Here is a 20,631-nt window from a genome sequence, read left to right as displayed (position 1 = left end):
ATTAATTTCCTGTGGCTTGTGACTTTGTTTCTCTCAACATTGGCAACGCATTTGACAGCCATCTTGTGTGTTGATGATGAAACTTGATGGGCACATTTATATTACTGCTTAATGGTGCAATAATGTAGTTTCAAAGGCAAAAGATGTGTAAAAAATATTTTCTCATTAATGTGATTTTAGCGAAATTTAATGTTTTGTGTGGCTTATGACTATATCTCACGCAAATTCTTAGACTATTTGGCTCTTCATATTATACCTTGAAATAAGTAGAATAAATAAAGAATCACCCGAAGAACCAAAGCCTTCATGGAAAAGAAAGCGAAATATTGATCAATGGAAGAAAAATAAAGCAGAACGTCGACGAAATGCTGGTCAGCATTATAAGTCTTTAAAAACCCACAAGACTGTTCAGGCTGCTACAATAGGAAGTCCCTGTACTTGTTCAAATAAATGCTTCACAAAACTGCTTGCAGAGGAAGAAAACATTTTTCATTTATTTTGGGACAAAAGAAACTTTAATGCCCCAAATACTTACTTGATGAGCTATATGAAAATGAAACCGAAAAATCGGAGGTGTGTTCACTATTTAAATACAAATGGTTTAATATTTTGTACATTTATTTCATTTTGTTATATTTGTCATAATTATTTTCAAAGCTATCCAAAAAAGACTTCCACGAAAATATCATCCAGGGATGTTACATTTTCTTTAATGTGAGGGTATGCGAAGTAGAAGTTATGATCTGCAAGGAAGCTTTCCTGTGGGTTCATGGCTTACAGATACATGCACGAAGAGTGAGGAATTTGCAACATCAAATAAAGCAGGGATTTGCAGTGCCAAAAGAAGATGGGAGAGGTTTGTATGTTACTCTGTGCTATAAGTTACGGATGTACTATACAAATATTTCTATTAGGAAGAGGATATAAGCTCATCTTTTTTTTCTTTCCGGAAAACATGGAAAGTACCCATATAAATTTCAAGACGAAGCTGTACAAAGTGTTAGAGAATTTCTCAACGCCATACCGAAATATAACAGTCATTACAGAAGGCAACAGAACCCCAATAAAGTGTATTTGGATTGTGATCTCACAATTGCTTCCCTTTTTCGAGATAAATACTCAGAATACTGCAAGGAAAATCAGGTTCCTGCATTATCTGAAAGGGAAATTCAGAGAAATTTTCGTTTCTGAATTTAACGTAGGCTTCGAACTACCAAAAAGTGACACCTATTCAAAATGTGATGGATTTCTAATTGCAATAAATAACCCAGAATTATGTGCAGAAGAAGTCACAGAAAAGAAACAACAATATGAACTCCATCTCAAAAAGGCTGACAGAGGACAAAATATGATTGTGTCTTTAACTGCTCTGGCTAAAGAAAATTCGAAAGAGCATCATGTGATAGCAATGGACATGCAGCAAACATTCCCCACACATAAACTAACAGTAGATCCAGCATTTTACAAGAGGAAAATATGGACATACAACTATGGTGTCCACGACTGTGCATCAAATAAGAATTGTGTGTTTCTGTGGAGTGAGAAAGATGGAGGACGGGATTCAGATGAGGTTGGGAGCTGCTTATTGAAGTACTTGGAGATAACTAATCCCCAGACAAAACATCTCCACATAGTCATAGACAACTGCAAGGGTCAGACAAAAAATTGGACTATTATTGCTTTGGAAAGGTCCCTTGTTGCTACCAAAAGATTTGATTCTGTCCAGCATTACTTCCCTGTGGTAGGTCACACCATGCTACCTTGCGATCGTGATTTTGGTTGCATTGAACGGCATGCAAGTAACAGTCGTCCAATAGTGTACACTCCAGATGAATGGGCAGAAGTAATAAAATCTGCGAATCCAAAACATTTCATTGTAACTAAAATGGAAAAAGAAAACTTCAGAAGTTTGGAAAGCCTGAAGACATTGACCTCAAAACGTATAGAATCCACGTCTCGAAATCCCCACCATTTCAGTGAAGCTACTCAATTTAAGTTTGAGTCTGAAGATCCCTTCAAGCTAAGTGTAAAGCACTCTTATTCAGACATAGGAGCTTTCATGTCAGTGGATATTCGTGTCAAAAAGAAAGGAAGGCTAGTTGAACCAAATCCATATCAGCTGCCAATAAAGTACAGAAAGCCACTATCAATTAACCAGAAAAAAACTGATGATGTACTGTCTCTTATGCCATACATACCTGCAGCAAATCAAGATTTCTTTCGGTCATGTACTGGAAATAATGTGTACAATAATGAAGTAGAGGAACTTCCTTGATGTAACTGTATAAATGAAAAAGTAATTTATACATCTCAGATACCTGATATGTATATATTAATGTGTAAAAATTATATATTCTGCTTGCTGTGTAAGAGTAGTTAAAATAAATACTTACAAATTCATACATTATGTTTTAAACAAATTTTTGGGAGATATAGTCATAAGCCACCGTTGACTTCATCTTAATTAGAATCATTCTAAAATTAATATTTCATAGCATGCAGAGAGTTGACTATTTAACAACATACTTCGCAAGTATTAAGCAAGTGTTTGCAGTAGAAATAAGGTTTCTATCTTGTATTGAACATTTTCAGACCTCTATGGAACTTTAAACTCGCTGTATCTCAAAACTAGTTCTATGTGGCTTATGACTATATCTCTCCGACCCCTTCATTTGTTGCCAACTATCTAAATCTGCACCAGTAAAGAAGACTAGTAGAAGCCACATCGAACAAAACATGACAGCCAGGCCACAAATGCAGGACTGTACACACTCTAGGTAGTTGCAGAACACACAAATATTGATGATGAAATTGATATAAGCGAGATTTTTTTTTCCCAAAAGTCTGCTCTTAATTTGTCTATGTATATTCAGGATTTTAAGTTTCTGTCAAAATAGTAAAAACAAAATAATTTAGGATTTTATGTTAAGGGGTTAAAAAGGAAAATAGATAAACTCAAGGCAAATATTTTGGGGATTTGTGAACTCTCGTGGCAGGAATAACAGGACTTATGGCCAGGTAAATACAGGGTTAGCGGTAGAAAACCATATAGGAATAACGCAACATACTGAATGTGTTATCTGACTCACAACAGACATGAAGCCAAACACACACACACACACACACACACACACACACACACACACACACATATATATATATATTCCAATTCTCGATGCCATGTGTGCAAGAATTTAAAGACAAACTATACAAATCACAGTGATATACAATTTAGCATATGAACAAAGTTTAGATGAGGCTAGAGGATTTTTATGAACTGAAATGGAAGATACAGGACCAGACACAAAAATTCCATAATATTATTTGTGATTCAAATGTTATTACCAAGTGAGATATGGAAACACTATATAAAATCCAATAATTTAAGGATGAGATGGAGGAAGAATGTAAAGTTGTAAAAGTGTGAACAATGTTGCATACGCACAATTCTGCGACAAACAATTTGTGAGAAAATTGTAACAGCAAGAAAAAGAGAAATAACGAAACTAGATGGTAAGAATCAAGAAGTACAGGATAGACATAGAGCTGTAAATATGAATTTCTGAAATTGTTGAGTTGGTTGAACAGTGTACACAGAATGCCTCAGTAGAGGTCATTGACAAATAACTGTTATGGAAAATACATTATTTGAATAAGAAAGAAGCAACTTAACACATTGTGAAACATGATTCTGGTAGATACTTATTTTCATATATGTTAGTATTAATTGTTCAAGTCGTTTGGCAATGTGTTTCTGATAACATTTTTTCAAGCAGTTCAGAAATGCATTCCCAAGATTCTGGAATAAGGAAAAGAAACAGCCAAAAGCTGATTAAATTACCAATGTTTCTTACACTCTTACTTAGAAGTAACTCTGAAGAATCACTGAGTGACAAAAAAAAAATACCTATATGAGGAAATTTTTGTGGGAGTAACAGCCACAGAAGAAGAAGAAGAAGAAGAAGAAGAATTATGCCAATGAGATGTCCATGAAAGTACCAAAAAATATGGGTCAGTGTCATCAGAGACGACAAAATTGATTCAAACAATGGAAAGTCTGAGTTGGAATATTAAAAATTATGGAAAGGAGAGATTGCTACTCACCAAATCTGGCCTGAGTAGTCAGAGATAGCAGTCCTGGGTATGTAAGAGGTGTGCTTGCTTGCTTTTTTTCTTTCCTGAGGAGAGCTTTGGCCAAAAGCTCAATGTGTACTAGTCATTGTGTTGTGCTTATCTGCCACTCAACAGATCTTCAAGGTGAGTAGCAATCTATTCTTTCCAAAATTGCTAAAACTGAGTTAGATGGATACAACCACGAGGGGAATCTTTTACATTAAGAAGAAAAAATGTCAGCAGACACGTTAATATCAATAGAACAGGCTGAAGTTTTTACCTTTAAAATAAAATCCTCACTCAAAATTGGTAAAGGAATGAGTGATACCTCTTCAGTGCTCTGTGACCAAACTTTCCGCGATAGCACAGGTTGTCATTTTACTTGTATTTTATGTTTACTTCAAATTCTGGCACCAATGAGAATGAACTGCCTGAATGCATACTTTGGAAAAGAACAATGCATCTACAGAAACAAGTACAGAGCTTAGTAGTGGTTCTAAACTTGAATGTAACATTAATTGTAGAAAGTGATTGTTGTGAGTGTGAAGCTGAGATTAATTCTTGTAATGGGGTTCCAACAAATGGCATGTGGTAGTGGAAAAAGGAGAATGAAAATTGTATTTCCATAGACAGTTTTGAATCCATAATTAATCTACAGCATGTGCACAAAAGTATCTGGTCTCCCTACTGAATGAGCTGTGTGCCTTCTGCTTTAAGCATCTTAGAGAATGTAGTAAGTGCATGTGGATTATGTCAATAAGCCTCAACACACATCACATTGAGGATCTTGGATGGTATCCACCAAATTTAAACAACAAAGAAGTAATACTTTCAAGATCAGTTGCAAGGCTGAGAAGTTTGATACAAACAGCACTGTGCAGGTAAATGGCTTATCATCCAGCGGCAGTGTAAGTTATGGTACTGGTGTTCACACAAATAACTTGCCATGTGATATCACGGAGGCCTCTTGGTACAGACTTCATGTGTGTGTGTGTGTGTGTGTGTGTGTGTGTGTGTGTGTGCACATGCGCGGTGGGTACGTAGGTAGGTAGAGCAAACTACAGTGGAAGGTGTAATTGTTACTGTAATGACAATGAAATGAAATGAAGATGGGCAGGACAGGGAAGTTACTTATTGAATTTCTAGCCTTAAGAAAATATGAAGCTGATGTCCTAATGAAAACTGTGTAAATGACAATGCATGCAGCTGAACCCCACAGTAACATGGAGAAATCTGTGGATGTCAAATGGTTAACGGCCGAAATGCCACTATGTTACAAATTATCTTTAAAAAAATTGTCAAAAATACATTTAACAATGATATTAGTCTGCAGCTGTCTACTTAATTTGTTTCCCCTGTTTGTGTAGATTCGCACCAACAAGGGAATGGTCCAATAAGACACATCGATGCCTACCCTGAAATTTTTTACACAGGAAGAAGACAACGAAAGAAATACACGACCAAAATTTTAGCTGCTAAGAGGCACTGGAAGTATTTTGTAAAAAATGTGGAAGTTACACATTTTTGCCTCACAAAGAACAGCTTATAACAGCGGGATGTACACCCCTAAACGCCTAGTGTGTGACTCAGCGAATCACTCGCGCAGTGTTGTGTAGTGGAATTATCTGGAGTTCAAAGACAACAATTTTAAGCACCTAAAGCCTGGTATACAATGGAGCGAATGGAAGCAAACACATGTGAATGAGCATCTGCAGAAAATTCACTACCATTAACTTGTGTATGGGTAGAACCATTTATACCAGAGGAATGGGAGAGGACATGTGGTACCGAACATTACCTATGAACACCATGTTGTTAGTTTTTGGAGCTAATATTCGGCATACAGGATACAACTATATCTTGTTAGAGCCACAATGCGAAACTTTGCTATTGAGTGAGGATTATTTCACATGGTGAGTGCACTGTTCTCGATGGAGTATGCAAAATGGGACAGGGAAGAAAGAATTTAAGTGTCTCAATTTGTACGGAAGCATGACATGCGTGGAGATTGTATACTTTACATGGAACTGCATCTCTATCTCTCACTGGTCCAAAATTTTCCTTGTATGCTGGCTGCCATTTTTCCTCAGCTTCTCATTACCATTGAGGGTAAATTTATGAACAGAACACTAACTACCGACGTGGAGCATCATCTCAAGAGGTGACATAGCTAGCGTTTCCACTATGTGTGTAATGTGTAGTGGCAAAATGGTAGCTTCACGATCCAGAGAGCATGGGATCAAATCCCGTTCAGACCACAACTTTTCCACCAATCACTTCTCACAGATGTTGGAGAGGCCACGAAAGACATGTGGTTCTTCCACACTTCTTTGGTGTGACGTCATAAGCGAGTGACTGGTGTGAGATCGCTCTCTAAGTTTTTATATATTTTTTTAGGTTTCAGATACATATTTTAACAGTTTTTGTGATAATATTTACTATATAAGTGACTTATTAGTGGTTTCTTCATTCACCTCTGCCTTTCTTGTGTTGTGACCTGATATTTATGAGTGTTTCATATTGAGCAACGTAACCTCTTACCTGTGTTTACATTCCGTGCTGACCAGTTGCAGCTGTCGCGGCGCGCCGAAAGCAAAGTACTAATTAATGGTTTGTGTATAGTGGTTCATTTAGGAACTTTAGTAGTCTTCAACCGGTGTTTTTTGTGTTTTCTGGTGAAATAATTTCAGAAGAACATTTTGGGAACTGTTTTCAGCTTCGTTACTGTGTCATTAGACGTTTGATTCTCTTTCTGTATTAGTATTTTGTTATATTCACATTTGTTGTTGATTAATACTGTTAATAATAGTAGTTACTTCCCTTGTAGAGTAAGTTTGTGATTATTGTAGTCAGGTTTTTAACATCATCTTATTGTAGTAGCGGAACTTAGAAAAAGTAAAATTTTACCATGAGTGAGAAGTGTGGGCTTTGCCGTAGGTTCGTGAGTAGTGCATTGCGGTGTGAGACTTGTTCGAAGTATTTTCACTGGAGGGAATGCAGTGGGGAAGCCAGTGGGCGTTCTGGTGAGATCCTCTCCTGGAACTGCAGGTTATGTAGCAAGAGTAAGTTGATACAGGAGCAGGAGTGTAAGATCTGTGCCCTTCAGGTGCAGTTGAAAAATGCACAGGAGGAGCTAGATAGGATGAGGAGGGAGAAGGGGGTTGGGGAACGGGAGCTGGCTGTTGGCAAGAGATCTGCTAGGAGAAGAAGATTTTCAGATAGTTTTACTATTGGTGTTTACAATAGATATGACCAACTGTTAGAGTCTAGTGGAGAGGAATCTCTAGTAGCTGTAGTTACGGTGGCTAGAACAGTTGCAAAGTCGAAGAGGAAGAAGAAGGTTTTGCTGTTAGGTAGTTCTCATGGCAGAGGTGTAGGCCAGCAGTTGCAGGAAGTGCTGGGGAGTGAGTACTAGGTCACCAGCATTGTGAAGCCTAATGCAGGATTGGCTCAGGTGACTTAACATAGGGGGGTTATGTAGGGATTTTACTAAAGAGGATCAGGTAGTGATTGTGGGTGGGGCTGGTAATAGTATTGATAGGGATGGGGAGTATGACATAGATGGTGACCTGGAAAAGATAGCCACTCAGACTGGCAACACGAATATGCATGCTGTTTCAGCACCAAGATCAGCCTCATCTTAATACAGCCGTCAGGCGTAATAACATGAGACTTGGGGGTGCGCTGATGACAGAAAGCATGGGTCACATTTCACTGGTGTCAGTGGAGTCTATCAGCAGGACGGGTTTCGCTAGACATGGCCTGCACCTCAACAGGTATGGGAAGGGGAGGTTAGCAAAGCTTATAGGTGACATCATAGGTGGGGTTGGTGGGATCACTCATGGGAAAATTCCTGCAGTAGTGGGTGTTAGAGCTGCACCTTTTTTAGATTGAAGTCAGCTGATAGGTATTCCTGCTTAAGGGAAATCTCTCTAATAAAGGAACCACTTTTGACAAAGGTATCCGAGTAATGAGGGAATTAGTATATTTCATCAAAATATACAAGGTATTAGAGATAAAGTTAGTGAACTACTCATAGATGTTGACTCAGAAATTATTGGAATATCTGAACACTTCTTAAATAAGGAGATAATTCAGAGGCTTCCTTTACCAGGATACAGGTTGGCTGGCAGCTTTTCAAGGAGCTCTTTGCGGTGTGGGGGAGTAGCCATGTATGTGAAAAACGGCATCCCATTTGAGTCAATTGATGTTTCATGCACCGAAAAAGTGTTTGAATGTTGTGCAGGTGTGGTTAAATTTAATGGAGCTAAACTTCTAACTGTTGTTATTTATAGAACCCCAGACTTCGATTTCACAACATTTTTGCTAAAGCTAGAGGAGGTTCTTGGTTCACTTTATAGGAAATACAAAAAGTTAGTTATATGTGGTGACTTCAATATTAATTGTATAGGTGATTGTGCAAGGAAGAGGATGCTGGTAGACCTCCTTACTTCATATAATCTTATGCAAACCGTATTCTTTCCAACGAGAGTGCAAGGGAACAGTAGAACAACCATAGACAACATTTTTGTTCATTCCTCATAACTAGAAGGGCATTCTGTTAGCACAAAGGTGAATGGCCTTTCAGATCATGATGCACAAATTTTAACTCTAAAAGATTTTTGTGCTGCAACACGTGTTAAATATAGTCATCAGCTGTTTAGGAAAGCTGATCCAGTTGCTGTAGAAACCTTTGTAAACCTTATCAAGGAACAAGAGTGGCAAGATGTTTATAGCGCTGATACAGTAGACGATAAATATAATGATTTTCTCAAGACTTTCTTCGTGCTCTTTGAAGGTTCAAAACAGGGTACTAGCACAAACAGGCAGCCTGGGTGGCTGACTAGAGGGATAAGAATATCTTGTAGAACGAAGTGGCAATTATATCAAAACGTTAGAAACAGTCAAAATCTAAATGCAGCAGCCCATTACAAAAAAGTGCTTAAAAATTTTATTAGGAAGGCAAAAAGTATGTGTGTATGCAGACAGAATAGCTAAGTCTCCGGATAAAATTAAAACCATATGGTCAGTCGTAAAGGAAGTGGCTGGTCTGCAGAGACAGGTTGAGGATATAGAATCAGTGCATAGTGAGAATGTCCGTGTTCTGATAAGTCACATATATGTACAGTATTTAATAATCACTTTCTGAATATAGCAGGTGAACTAAATAGAAACCTAGTCCCAACAGGGAATCATATAGCGCTCTTAGAAAAAAGTGTTCCGAGCCTGAAATGCTCCTCCATGATACTGACAAGAGGGAGATTGAGTTAATAATTAAATAACTAAAGACCAAGAACTCTCATGGAAATGACGGGGTATTTAGCAGAATACTGAAGTATTGTTCTACGTATGTTAGCCCAGTACTTAGCCATATCTGTAATTTTTCCTTTAGGAGTGGTCGGTTTCCTGACTGATTAAAGTACTCGGTAGTGAAGCCACTTTATAAAAAGGGATTGATAATGTTGACAATTTTAGACCTATTTCTGTGCCATCGGTGTTTGCTAAAGTTATCGAGAAGGTTGTATATACAAGGTTACTGGAGCATTTAAAATCACATAATTTGCTGTCAAATGTTCAGTTTGGTTTTACAAATGGTTTAACAACTGAAAATGCTATATTCTCTTTTCTCTGTGAGGTTTTGGACGGACTAAATAAAAGGTTGCGAACGCTAGGTGTTTACTTTGATTTAACGAAGGCTTTTGACTGTGTTGACCACAAAATATTACTGCAGAAGTTGGACCATTATGGAGTAAGGGGAGTAGCTTACAATTGGTTCGCCTCTTAATTTAAGAACAGAAAGCAGAAGGTAATTCTCTACAATATTGAGAGTGGTAGTGATGTTCAGTCCCAATGGGGCACTGTTAAGTGGGGCGTTCCCCAAGGGTCGGTGCTGGGGCCACTGCTGTTTCTTATTTATATAAATGATATGCCTTCTAGTATTACAGGTGATTCAAAAATATTTCTGTTTGCTGATGACACCAGCTTGGTAGTGAAGGATCTTGTGTATAATATTGAAACAGTATCAAATAATGTAGTTCATGAAATAAGTTCGTGGCGTGCGGAAAATAATTTGATGCTAAATCACAGTAAGACTCAGTTTTTACAGTTTCTAACTCACAATTCAACAAGAACCGATATTTTGATCAGACAGAATGGGCATATTATAAGCGAGACGGAACAGTTCCAAGTTCCTAGACGTTCTAATAGATAGTAAGCTGTTGTGGAAAACCCATGTCCAGGATCTTGTTCAAAAACTAAATGCTGCTTTATTTACCATTAGAACAGTATCTGAAATAAGTGACACTTCAACACGAAAAGTAGTCTACTTCGCATATTTTCATACGTTTATGCCGTATGGTATTATTTTTTGGGGTAATTCTTCTGATTCAAAAAGGGTATTTTTGGCTCGGAAACGTGCTGTTCGAGCTATATGTGGTGTAAGTTCGAGAACATCTTGTCGACCCCTATTCAATAGTCTGGGAATTCTGACATTGCCCTCACAGTATATATTTTCTTTAATGTCGTTTGTTGTTAGCAATATTAGCCTATTCCCAAGAGTTAGCAGCTGTTGCTCAGTTAATACTAGGCAGAAATCCAATCTGCATGTGGAATGCACTTCCTTGACACTTGTGCAGAAAGGAGTGCAGTATTCTGCTGCATCCATTTTCAATAAGCTACCACAAGAACTCAAAAATCTTAGCAGTAGCCCAAACTCTTTTAAGTCCTCATGGCTCACTCCTATTCTGTCGAGGAGCTCCTGGAAGAGCTAAAAAATTAAGCAAATTCCAGTGTTACATTGTTGGTTTTCTTTATTTAAACTTACAACTTGTCACCTGAATATGTTTTTTTTTATATTTCATTTTATCTGTTTCTAATTTCATGTTATAATTTCATGTATTGGCTCGTTCCATGACCATGGAGACTTCTCCTTAATTTGGTCCCACGGAACAATAAATAAATAAATAAATAAATAAATTAATTAATTAAACTACTGGTCTTCATTTTCCAATTAGGTAACTGGAGAAGGTTGGGGACATGTAATTAGCTGCAGTGGCATCCAGTTGAAAGACCTGCAAGAGGCCTGCCGCATACACCAGACAGAATTCTCTTTTGTTCGTGTTTGTTAGTTTGTCTGCTCCAGTGAAAACTTGGCTTAAACTACACAAACATTTTTTATGAATAACTTCATATTGACAGTTAAATTCTTACACAAGAAATTCTGATAAAAATGGCTAGCAGAGAAAATAAAATCATGGCAGTGTCTGATGTCACAAATGACTTCCATCAATGAGAATTTGTAATTTGTTGAAATGAAATATGTCTTGCAGTACTACATTTTATATCAATTCCTGTAGGCCATTCCTTATAATAATGTTTGAATGTTGTGCATTTGGCTATCAGTGAAACAGCTCTTTCCCCGCAGTCATCACAAAAATGTGAAGTGTCTATTGAATGACAAAAACAAACAATTTTCTTGCACCAGGCAAACCGGTCAAAGGAAAAATTGATGCAGCCAGGCACTTCGCAGTAACCACTAGCTTTATTTAGCCAAAACTGGATTGAGTCAGGAATAGTCCTGCCCATTGTTCTGCATATTGCACAGCATACCAGGCATACTTGATCAAATTCATAAATGGTGGCAAAGAAATCTGGTAATGCACACTGACTGGAACTTAAGAATACTGTTCCGCTGATAAACCTGAAATGAGAGTGAGGTATTGGTAATTATGTTGTCTGATAATTTCCTGAAAAATGCTTTCCACTGTCGAAAAAATTATTTATCGAGAGGTTGAATCGCACTAGCAGTTCCAGACAGAATCCACATTACGTCTACAGATTTTTCGTCATCCTATGCTAAAAGAGAGACCATGAATCCAACAAAAGCAATAAATTAATTTCTGCAGCTGGTAGGAATACATTTCGAATGAAATGTTGAAAATTATTCTTTCCCATTTTTCCAGATTTTGATATGTCAATTACAAGATTTTTGCAATTAAACAGTCCATTTTTTATTTTTGGCCCTAGTAGTGTGAAGCAGTAAACCACTCACACTTATCACTGGTATTATCATATATGAATGTGTCATCGCATTCATTTATTGGGCAACTGACTCCATCTTTCTTTTACCGCGAAATGATAAAGCGTGGTGTGCATGCAGTTCTTTCCTGGAAGCGGACTGATCAGCTTTATAAACAGCTGTTGCGGGGTAACAGCAAGTTTCATCTTTACATCAGCTATGAATTTCTCTATAGCATTGTCCATCACTGGCAGCTGCTCTACACGTTTACATGATGTAAACCTGGTAATTTTGCAACTCCCTATTCTGTACGATTTCTTGAACCTGCATAGCCAGGTCGACGAAGCCTGGAAATTAACAATGTTCATGTCAGACGCAATTCGGAGGGCCCTGTCTCATAGATCTCCATGGGTAATGGTGCGTAGCCTCTCACGAACAGTTCTAAATCTTTCGGAAAGTTTGTCCTTCAGATGGTTTTGGGTTTCCATTTGGCGCTTATTTCTTACATCATGTAAAGCAACCAATAATTTGTAATAGATGTTACTTGAGTGGTAAATTCAAGAGAGTAATAACCGTGTACTGTAGTGTCAGAGAAAATATCAACAAACGGTAACCTGAAACGTCCTTTACAAATTACGATCTGGTTGTGTCGTGTTTCCTGTTTACAAATGTACCGCTGATCTCTCTCTCTCTCTCTCTCTCTCTCTCTCTCTCTGTGTGTGTGTGTGTGGGGGGGGGGGGGGAGGGGGGGGGGGAGGGGGAGGGGGAGGCGCGTGTGTGTGCGCGCGCGCGCACTTAGTTGTGCATGTGCAGTTGTTACAGCGCCAGTAGAGGTGTAACATTTCTACCGCTGCCTAGTGCGCTACGAATTTGGCACGTCATCTTTTTTTTAACACTTGCAATGCATCTTAGCAGCTAAAATTCTGACTATTTCTTTCATTGTCTTCTTCGTGCGTAAAAAAATTCAGCACAGGTTTTGACATGTCTTATCGGACCATTCCCTTTAAGTATCTAAGTCTGTTTACAAAAGATCTGTTTGAAAACCTGATACATAAGCAGTCAAGCAAACTATACAATAAGTGGGATCATGACAAATATTTCTTACACTCTTCTCTTACAACACCACCCAGTGTGAAGAGCTTTACAATAATTCTGTCCTGGAAACATACGTTCCTCTTCTAAAATTTTCTTCCGCTATGTCATTCACTCAACCTCATACATTTGTCAATCCCCTTCACTAAATGTTTTGTGTCTCTATCAATAGTGAGATGAAGGTGTGAGTAATTTTTCTTGTTTATGTTCATGTAGGAAAATAGTTATCATTGTTATAATTATTAATATTATTACCATTTATTATTATAATTATATTTACATTATATATATAATAATTAATTAGTATTATTATGTCATTAATCAGTTAGTTACTCACACATTCTGTCAGCTTCAGTACAGTAGCACTGTACTTCTTGAAAAGGTCCTGTATTTGGTTTCCACAGTGGATACATTCATACTGGCACCTATCATTCTGCATCAGCTGGAAACATATTTTGTAAATTTTGCTTGGATTAAAAAATATGCTGTACTTCTTTGAGAAACTATTCAACAAGAGATAAATGCATCACAGTAAATAGAATATCATTATTTTATAAAAATTAATTTTTGCATGCAGTATCAGAGGAATGAACACACACACACACACACAGTACAGCTCATGGAATTATTCAGCAAGCTTATTTATATGCCTGTCAGTAACACAATGATTCTACTATTCAGTAAATTATTACCTTTACTCGTAAATTATACTGTCTAACAAAAAAGTGAAGCAGCCAGAACAGGATGAAGAGGTGAGGGGGGGGAGGATGAGGGGGGGGAGGATGAGGGGGGGGGAGGATGAGGGGGGGGGAGGATGAGGGGGGGAGGATGAGGGGGGGGAGGATGAGGGGGGGAGGATGAGGGGGGGAGGATGAGGGGGGGGAGGATGAGGGGGGGAGGATGGGGGGGGGGGGAGGAAACTAAATGAAGTTTCACAAGTTGAGAAGGTACAGGATGTGTTTTCAGTGATTACAATATCGAGTCAAACTAACAAGGAAATTGGCAGTATCATCCCATTTATCAGTAAGATGTTCCACCCCATCTGGCCTAGGTGCAAGCACTGACGCAAGTGGGAAGGGTGTCAAAGCCATTGTAACCTCTCCTAAGACAAGCTGTCCCATAGCTGTTGTAAATGGCCCACGATATTCAGGATACCGGCACTGGGATCGGGTTGACACCTGACCTCGTTCCACACATGTTCTATCAGGGACAGCTTAGGGGATCTTGCAGGCCACAGGAGTATCTCACAATCACATCAAGAATTCATAGAGACATGTGCCATTTGTGGCCAAGCATTGTTATGTTAAAAATGGCATCATAATACTGTCAAACGAGAGGTAACACATAAGGACACACGATGTCTGACACCAATTTGCAGTCAGAGTTCTTTCAAGCACTACCAGCCTCGAGCTGAGGTCATAACCGATGGCTTTCCACACAAGAACACCAGAAGTAGCACTGCTGTGCCTCTGCAAAACAACGGAAGAATAGGACCTCTCCTCACGTCATCATCATACTCACTGACGACGGTCATCCAAGGTGGTGTAAAACTGGTTCATTGCCGAACACGATGCAACACCATTCATCAGCAGTCCATGCTAACTGGTCATGGCACCACTCCAAACACAACCATTTGTGTTGTATTAATAGCAGCCTATGCATGGGACAGCAATATCATTCCTTGTTCTTGAGCTGCAGCTGCAGACATGAAGATGTTACAATGTGCTTAGCGCACAATACAGGGATCCTCCCTTGTGAAAGTCAAACACGGTCAACCAGAACCATGACAACAAGCATGCCTTCCTTCACATTCTGATGCAGCCCAACGTCGGGCGAGTGTGACATTTAAATGTTCCACAAATGTGAATACTGCAAGATTTGAACAGCCGGCCAAATAGAGACCCACAAAGAGTCACCTTTCAGTCACTGTAAGATGCTGCTGATATAGTCGTACACAAATATTCGTTATGTCTGTGTCCTCTGCGCTCACTCAATGTCTGACGCTGTTCACACCACTTACACTGCGTCTCTCCCCCATGGACCATCAAGTACATTTTCTCCAGTGTTTTGGAAGAAATTAGCAATCTGATTTTTGCAATGTGTAGCTGGAGTTGGCTCAAACAAGTCCTGCTCAACATTTCCTTCATATGGCACCCAGCACTGACAAAATGTCACTTTGTTTCCCATTACAGACATAATGAATTTTGAATTGGAGTTTTACGTTTCCAGTTGGTAGAATGGTCCCAAATTAATGTGTTTTTAGTTTTATCAATATGTACTAACAGGGACAGTAAAAGAAGAATAACCAGTATTCCAGCAGTGACGGAGCAGTATTTCCACATGGTAGTAGTACTCAGTGCGGGCCAGGGTAGTGCTGTCGCTGCTGGAGTACTGTTATTCTTTGTCTTTTACTGTCCCTGTTAATACACGTCAATTAAACAAATATCACCCCAGATTAAGTTGGGACAGCTCTGCTGAATGGGCATGAAAAATTCCACTTTATAAATAACTTTTTGTTTGTAATGAGAAACAAAATGACACTCTCCACTGACACTAGGCATCACATGAAACCCTGGTAACGACTGTAAACACAAAAAATGCTAATGCTCTCTAGAGGCCTTATTACCTGTCACAGATACTTGCAACTTTAAATCACTTACACACTTGTTTATGTATCCATACGAAATTGCAATGCTCTATGAGTGATGATGAGACAAGCCTGTGGATAACTGCAATAGATGGCCCACGTGTATAGAGTACAGAGGATGCCAGTCCTCCAGCAGGTGTTGTAACATCTCCAAATCAAAAAACACGGGCACAGTCTGGGTTTTACACAGGAAATCATTCATGACATGACTTGACAAAAAGACGAGGTGGTCAACTGCAGAATGGCATGCTCGAAATCAACACTATGCAGTGGTTCGTAAATTGTGAGACCCTAGCCACCATATCATCTGGGCATGAATCATATGTTCCATCACCTTCCAAACACAACTGGTGAGAGATACGGGGTGATAAGTAGAAGGAATGTGTTTGTCCTTACCAGGCTTAGGTCTGTATGATAGTGGCTTCACACCAGCATCTGGGAAATGTGCCCTCTGCCCAGATGTGATTGTACTTATGAAGGAGAAAGTACTTGCCCACAACAGATAGGTTCTGCAATATCTGAATGTGAACGTTATCCAGCCCAGGGGCAGAGGATCGGGATGAAGTGACAGCATCATCTCGCTCCCTCATAGTAAAGGTGGCATTGTAACATTCAAAATTCTGGAAAGAGAAGGTATCGTATGAGCCTCCTCCACTCGTTTCAGATGGAGGAAGGCCTGATAGAGGGTGGAGCTTGAAATCGATGCAAAATAGCAGCCCAAGATGTTGGAGATAGCAATAGGGTCTACTACGCCATCATCTGCTACGGTCAGGCCAGAAATTAGGGAATGGACCTTGGTCCCAGAGAGACATCAGAGGTTGGCCCACATGACTGAAGAGGGAGTGGAACTGTTAAAATAACTAGTAAACGAAATTCAGCTAGTTTTTTTGCCGTCCTGAAGAATATGACAGCTAAAAATGCAGGGAGCATGTCCCTGGGTGTGAATCACATTGCAGCATGCCTCAGTCCACGAAGGGAATGACACACAGCGCGGTAAAGAGGAAGTGAGAGGAACGGAACGTTCGATGGCAGTAAGGATAATGTTTGTACAGTATTCTACTTGGTCATCACAACTAAGGAAATGATGTTCATTGAGGATCACCAGGGAGGAGTAAAGCCTCCAGTCGGCTTTAGAAAGCTGCCATTTGCTTGCGCAAATGGATAGCACACAAGATATGGTTGCTCGAATATGTGTCAGAGAGAAGAGACCACTTGAGACGATGGACAAGCTGAACAGTGCAGCAGGATAGGTCCAAATGGGAATAGGTGTGCGTCGGGTCAAAGGAATGTGGGCGCTCCTGTGTTAAGGCAGAGGAAGTTAAGTTGATTGAGGAAGTTAGCCAAGAGAGCACCTCTCAGACATGTTCTGGGCGAGCCCCAAAAGGGGTGGTGCATATTAAAGTCGCCAAGCAGCAGAAATGTGTGAGGGAGTTGCCCAGTAAGCTGGGGGAAGTCTGATCTAGTGACACTGAATGACGGAGGGATGTAAATAGTACAAAGGGAAGATGTGAAGTGAGGAATAAAAATGCAGACTGCAATAGCTTGAAGCCGGTAGTCAGGAAGACGGTTTGACTATGAATGTCATCCTGGATGAGCAGCATGACTACCCCATGAGGTGGAATGCCATCATCGGGAGCAAGGTCAAAGCAGACCAGAAAGAAATGAGAGAACTCAAAACAGTCATGAGGATGATGCAATTTTGTTTCCTGGAGGCAGAGAACAAGTGGACATTGCAATTACAAGAATAGCCATAAGTCCTCTTCGTTTGATCTAATGTCATGAATGTTCCATTGGAGGACAGTCATGACGAGGAAATAGGAGGGGGAAAAAGTTGAGAGGTGTCACATTGGTGGCTGCAAAGTGCCAACCTTCGAAGACTCACTGCTACAGGGTGCAGAGGCTGGAGGATTCTGCTCCCTGATGTCTATAGAGGTGCCAGCACTCTGCTTCTGTCACTCTGTGGAGTCCAGGGCAGAAAAATGGTTGTGCATACCAGCAACATGGAGGTCAGCTGGGTGAGAGTATCATGTGGCGCCACTATCGAAGAGGATCTCTGAGTTGGCAAAGGAAAAGATATTTCGGCTTTGTTTGATTTCTAGGAGCCTTTCCAGTTGGCAGAGGAATACTCAGATGTTTCTTGGCTGGAGGGACATAAGAAGTCTTTGTCTGAGTATTCCTTCTGTCCTTTCCAGCCTACCTGTTATATAGCCGGTTTCGCCCCATGAGGCAAAAGTTTGGTGGCTTGTTGCACAGCTGGAGGAAGAGATGGGGATGCTACCGTGGCACTCGGTGATTTTGCAACTGTGGTGCTGAAATTGCTTTTTTTTTTTTTTGTGGTTTTAGGGCGCACAACTTCAACGGTCATTAGCGCCCAGACTATGTTAGGAATGCGCCGCGAGTCACAAGTTTAAAACAGCAATGAAACGGAAAACACGATAAAAGACAGACTGACAGGCATAGGATTTAAAAAAAAAAAAAACAGCATAATCAAATGTCCTTAGAGAGGATTGTCAAGTTGATAAAATGAAGAACGGGAGCAGCTGCTCGTGGGTCATCCGCTAAAATGGCATCTAGAGTACATGGCAGGCCAAGATCAAGACGCAGTGTGTTAAAATCCGGACAGGACGTTAAAATGTGGCGGACCGTCAGCAATTGCCCACATGGGCAGAACGGCACCGGGCAGCCGTCAGCAGATGGCGATGGCTGAACCGGCAGTGTCCAATTCGTAACTGGGCCAAAACTACCTCCTCCCGCCGAGAAGGGCGCGAGGAGGACGTCCAAGCCGCGGGAAGAGGTTTCAAGGCCCGAAGCTTGTTGTCTTTAAGTGCAGCCCAATCGGCATGCCACAGCGATAAAATGCGCCGACAAATGACCCTGCTACAATCTGACGAAGGGACACAACAAGAAGCTGTCCGAGGCTGGAGGACCGCAGCCTTGGCCGCGTGCTGTGCTGAAATTGAAGTCGTATCTGCGTGGCCATGTTGTGTGTGGAGGGAGATGTAGCAAGAATAATACTGTAAGTGCCGGATGATAGAATGCAGGGTTTCTGACTACCCAATAACTTGCAAGTGACCCAGTAAGGCAGTTATTCCTTCACCCGGGTCTTCCGGATGACCTGCACATCGAGAAACATTAGAATCTCAGGAGGAGGCTGCATGGTCATAATTGCAATTGATACAGCAGGGAGGAGGAGGTGGGCATTCGTCCTTGTGAGCATCCCTAAGACGGGTGACTCATCTGGCCAGGTATCAACAAGACATCCAAGTGCGGTTCTAATGACAACACTAGTAGCAGCTCATCAGGTTCGGAAAGTACATTTGGACTGTGATAACTTCATAGCCTGCTTTGATCTTCAACAGAAGCACCACTATCAAACATGTGAAAAAAGAACATCTGACAGAGACCAACTGGCAGTATGGGAAGGCAGCAGCTCAGGCAATCACCGCTCCCTGGTCCTGGCCTGTAACATGGGGTACGAGTGGGCCAGCCTTCAAGAACGCACAAGAAGGAAGAAGAAAAAGAGGAACCTCAAACGCCAAAGTGGAGGAAGGATAGGAGAAGGGGAAGAAAGAAAGGAAAAAGATACAAAAAACAGTGGAGAGACTATTCTGATGTCAGGCTACTGAAAATGCCGAACACATTTCCAAAAGATCCAGACATTTCACCAAGGGAGGAGAATTTTGGGTAAAAGGTAGGCAGGTTGCAGGTCTGGAGTCATTTGGACATTGCTAAATACAGCATTTAGTGGCAGCCAGGCTCTAAGCTTTAAGGATGTTGAAGTAGTGTGACACGGGCAGTTGGTGTAGAAGGGTGTGGCATCAACAGTGACGAACAGAGTGCCAAGTGCTAAAGGGACAAAAACTGTGCCCCTTCTGCTGCTCAGTCTCTCCTCTGTGCAGTGAGTAGCAATCTACCTTAATTCATATTGGTACTCCATTCCTGATTTTACAATATGTGAGTCTGCAAAGTCTTGTCTACCTCTTTGCAAAATCTGCATAATCATTCAGACACAAAGGCTCCCAAAGCTAAATATACAAAAATTATTTGAACACAACTTTTTCCATTACTGTTAGTTCCATGTGAATAACAATGTTAATTGCTAAACCTCACTAACCAGACATAGGATTTGTTTTTTTAATGGTGTCCATATCAGAACAAATAATACCACAATGGTCAGTCTCCTATTGATGATCCAACTACAATGTCTGCTTTATACATTCCACATTCATTATACTCCTTAAGGTGCATTTACACTGAGATTTGTATCGGCACATGTATGAGATACATGTATATGCGACTTTGCGACATGTATCGCGACTTGTATGAGCTGACAAGTATCAACTTCATACATGTATGAGCGTGCGTTTACACTGATTTGTATCACTGTGCGATGGCTTCCGACGACGATTTGGAAGATTTCACATTTTTATGTGCTGGTACACTTGCTCTTTTGGAAGATGATAGGAAGAAAAGGCGGAGGAAGCGTAGATGGTGGCAGAGAGAGTTTCTTCGCAAACGCGCTACTCACGGAGCTTACGCAATGCTCGTTCAGGAATTAACGCTAGAGGATGGCGCATATTTTATTTATGTTAGGATGAGTATGGAGGATTTCCGCGGTTTGCTATCTCTTGTTGCTCCTCTTGTGTCCAAAACCAACACAAACTTTCGGGAAGCGATTCCACCAGAGGATCAGTTGGCAGTAACACTCCATTTTTTGGCCACTGGGGATTCCTTTTCGACGTTAATGTATCTGCATAGGATA

General features: G+C 40.3%; 1 protein-coding gene across 2 annotated transcripts in view; it reads right to left on the bottom strand.

Moving 5' to 3' along the window:
* LOC124597621 (protein ARV1) overlaps window positions 1–20,631 on the bottom strand; it is a 78,761-nt gene that overhangs the window by 30,093 nt on the left and 28,037 nt on the right. For both annotated transcript variants that reach the window (XM_047135959.1, XM_047135952.1), the window contains exon 2: window positions 13,560–13,664. In XM_047135959.1, the coding sequence (XP_046991915.1) occupies window positions 13,560–13,661 (102 nt within the window). In that variant the 5' untranslated portion in view covers window positions 13,662–13,664. The remainder of the gene's footprint in view (window positions 1–13,559; window positions 13,665–20,631) is intronic.

Source organism: Schistocerca americana, chromosome 1 (assembly GCF_021461395.2).
Source record: "Schistocerca americana isolate TAMUIC-IGC-003095 chromosome 1, iqSchAmer2.1, whole genome shotgun sequence".
NCBI lineage: Eukaryota > Metazoa > Arthropoda > Insecta > Orthoptera > Acrididae > Schistocerca > Schistocerca americana.
This window is presented reverse-complemented; position numbering and strand designations above follow the sequence as displayed.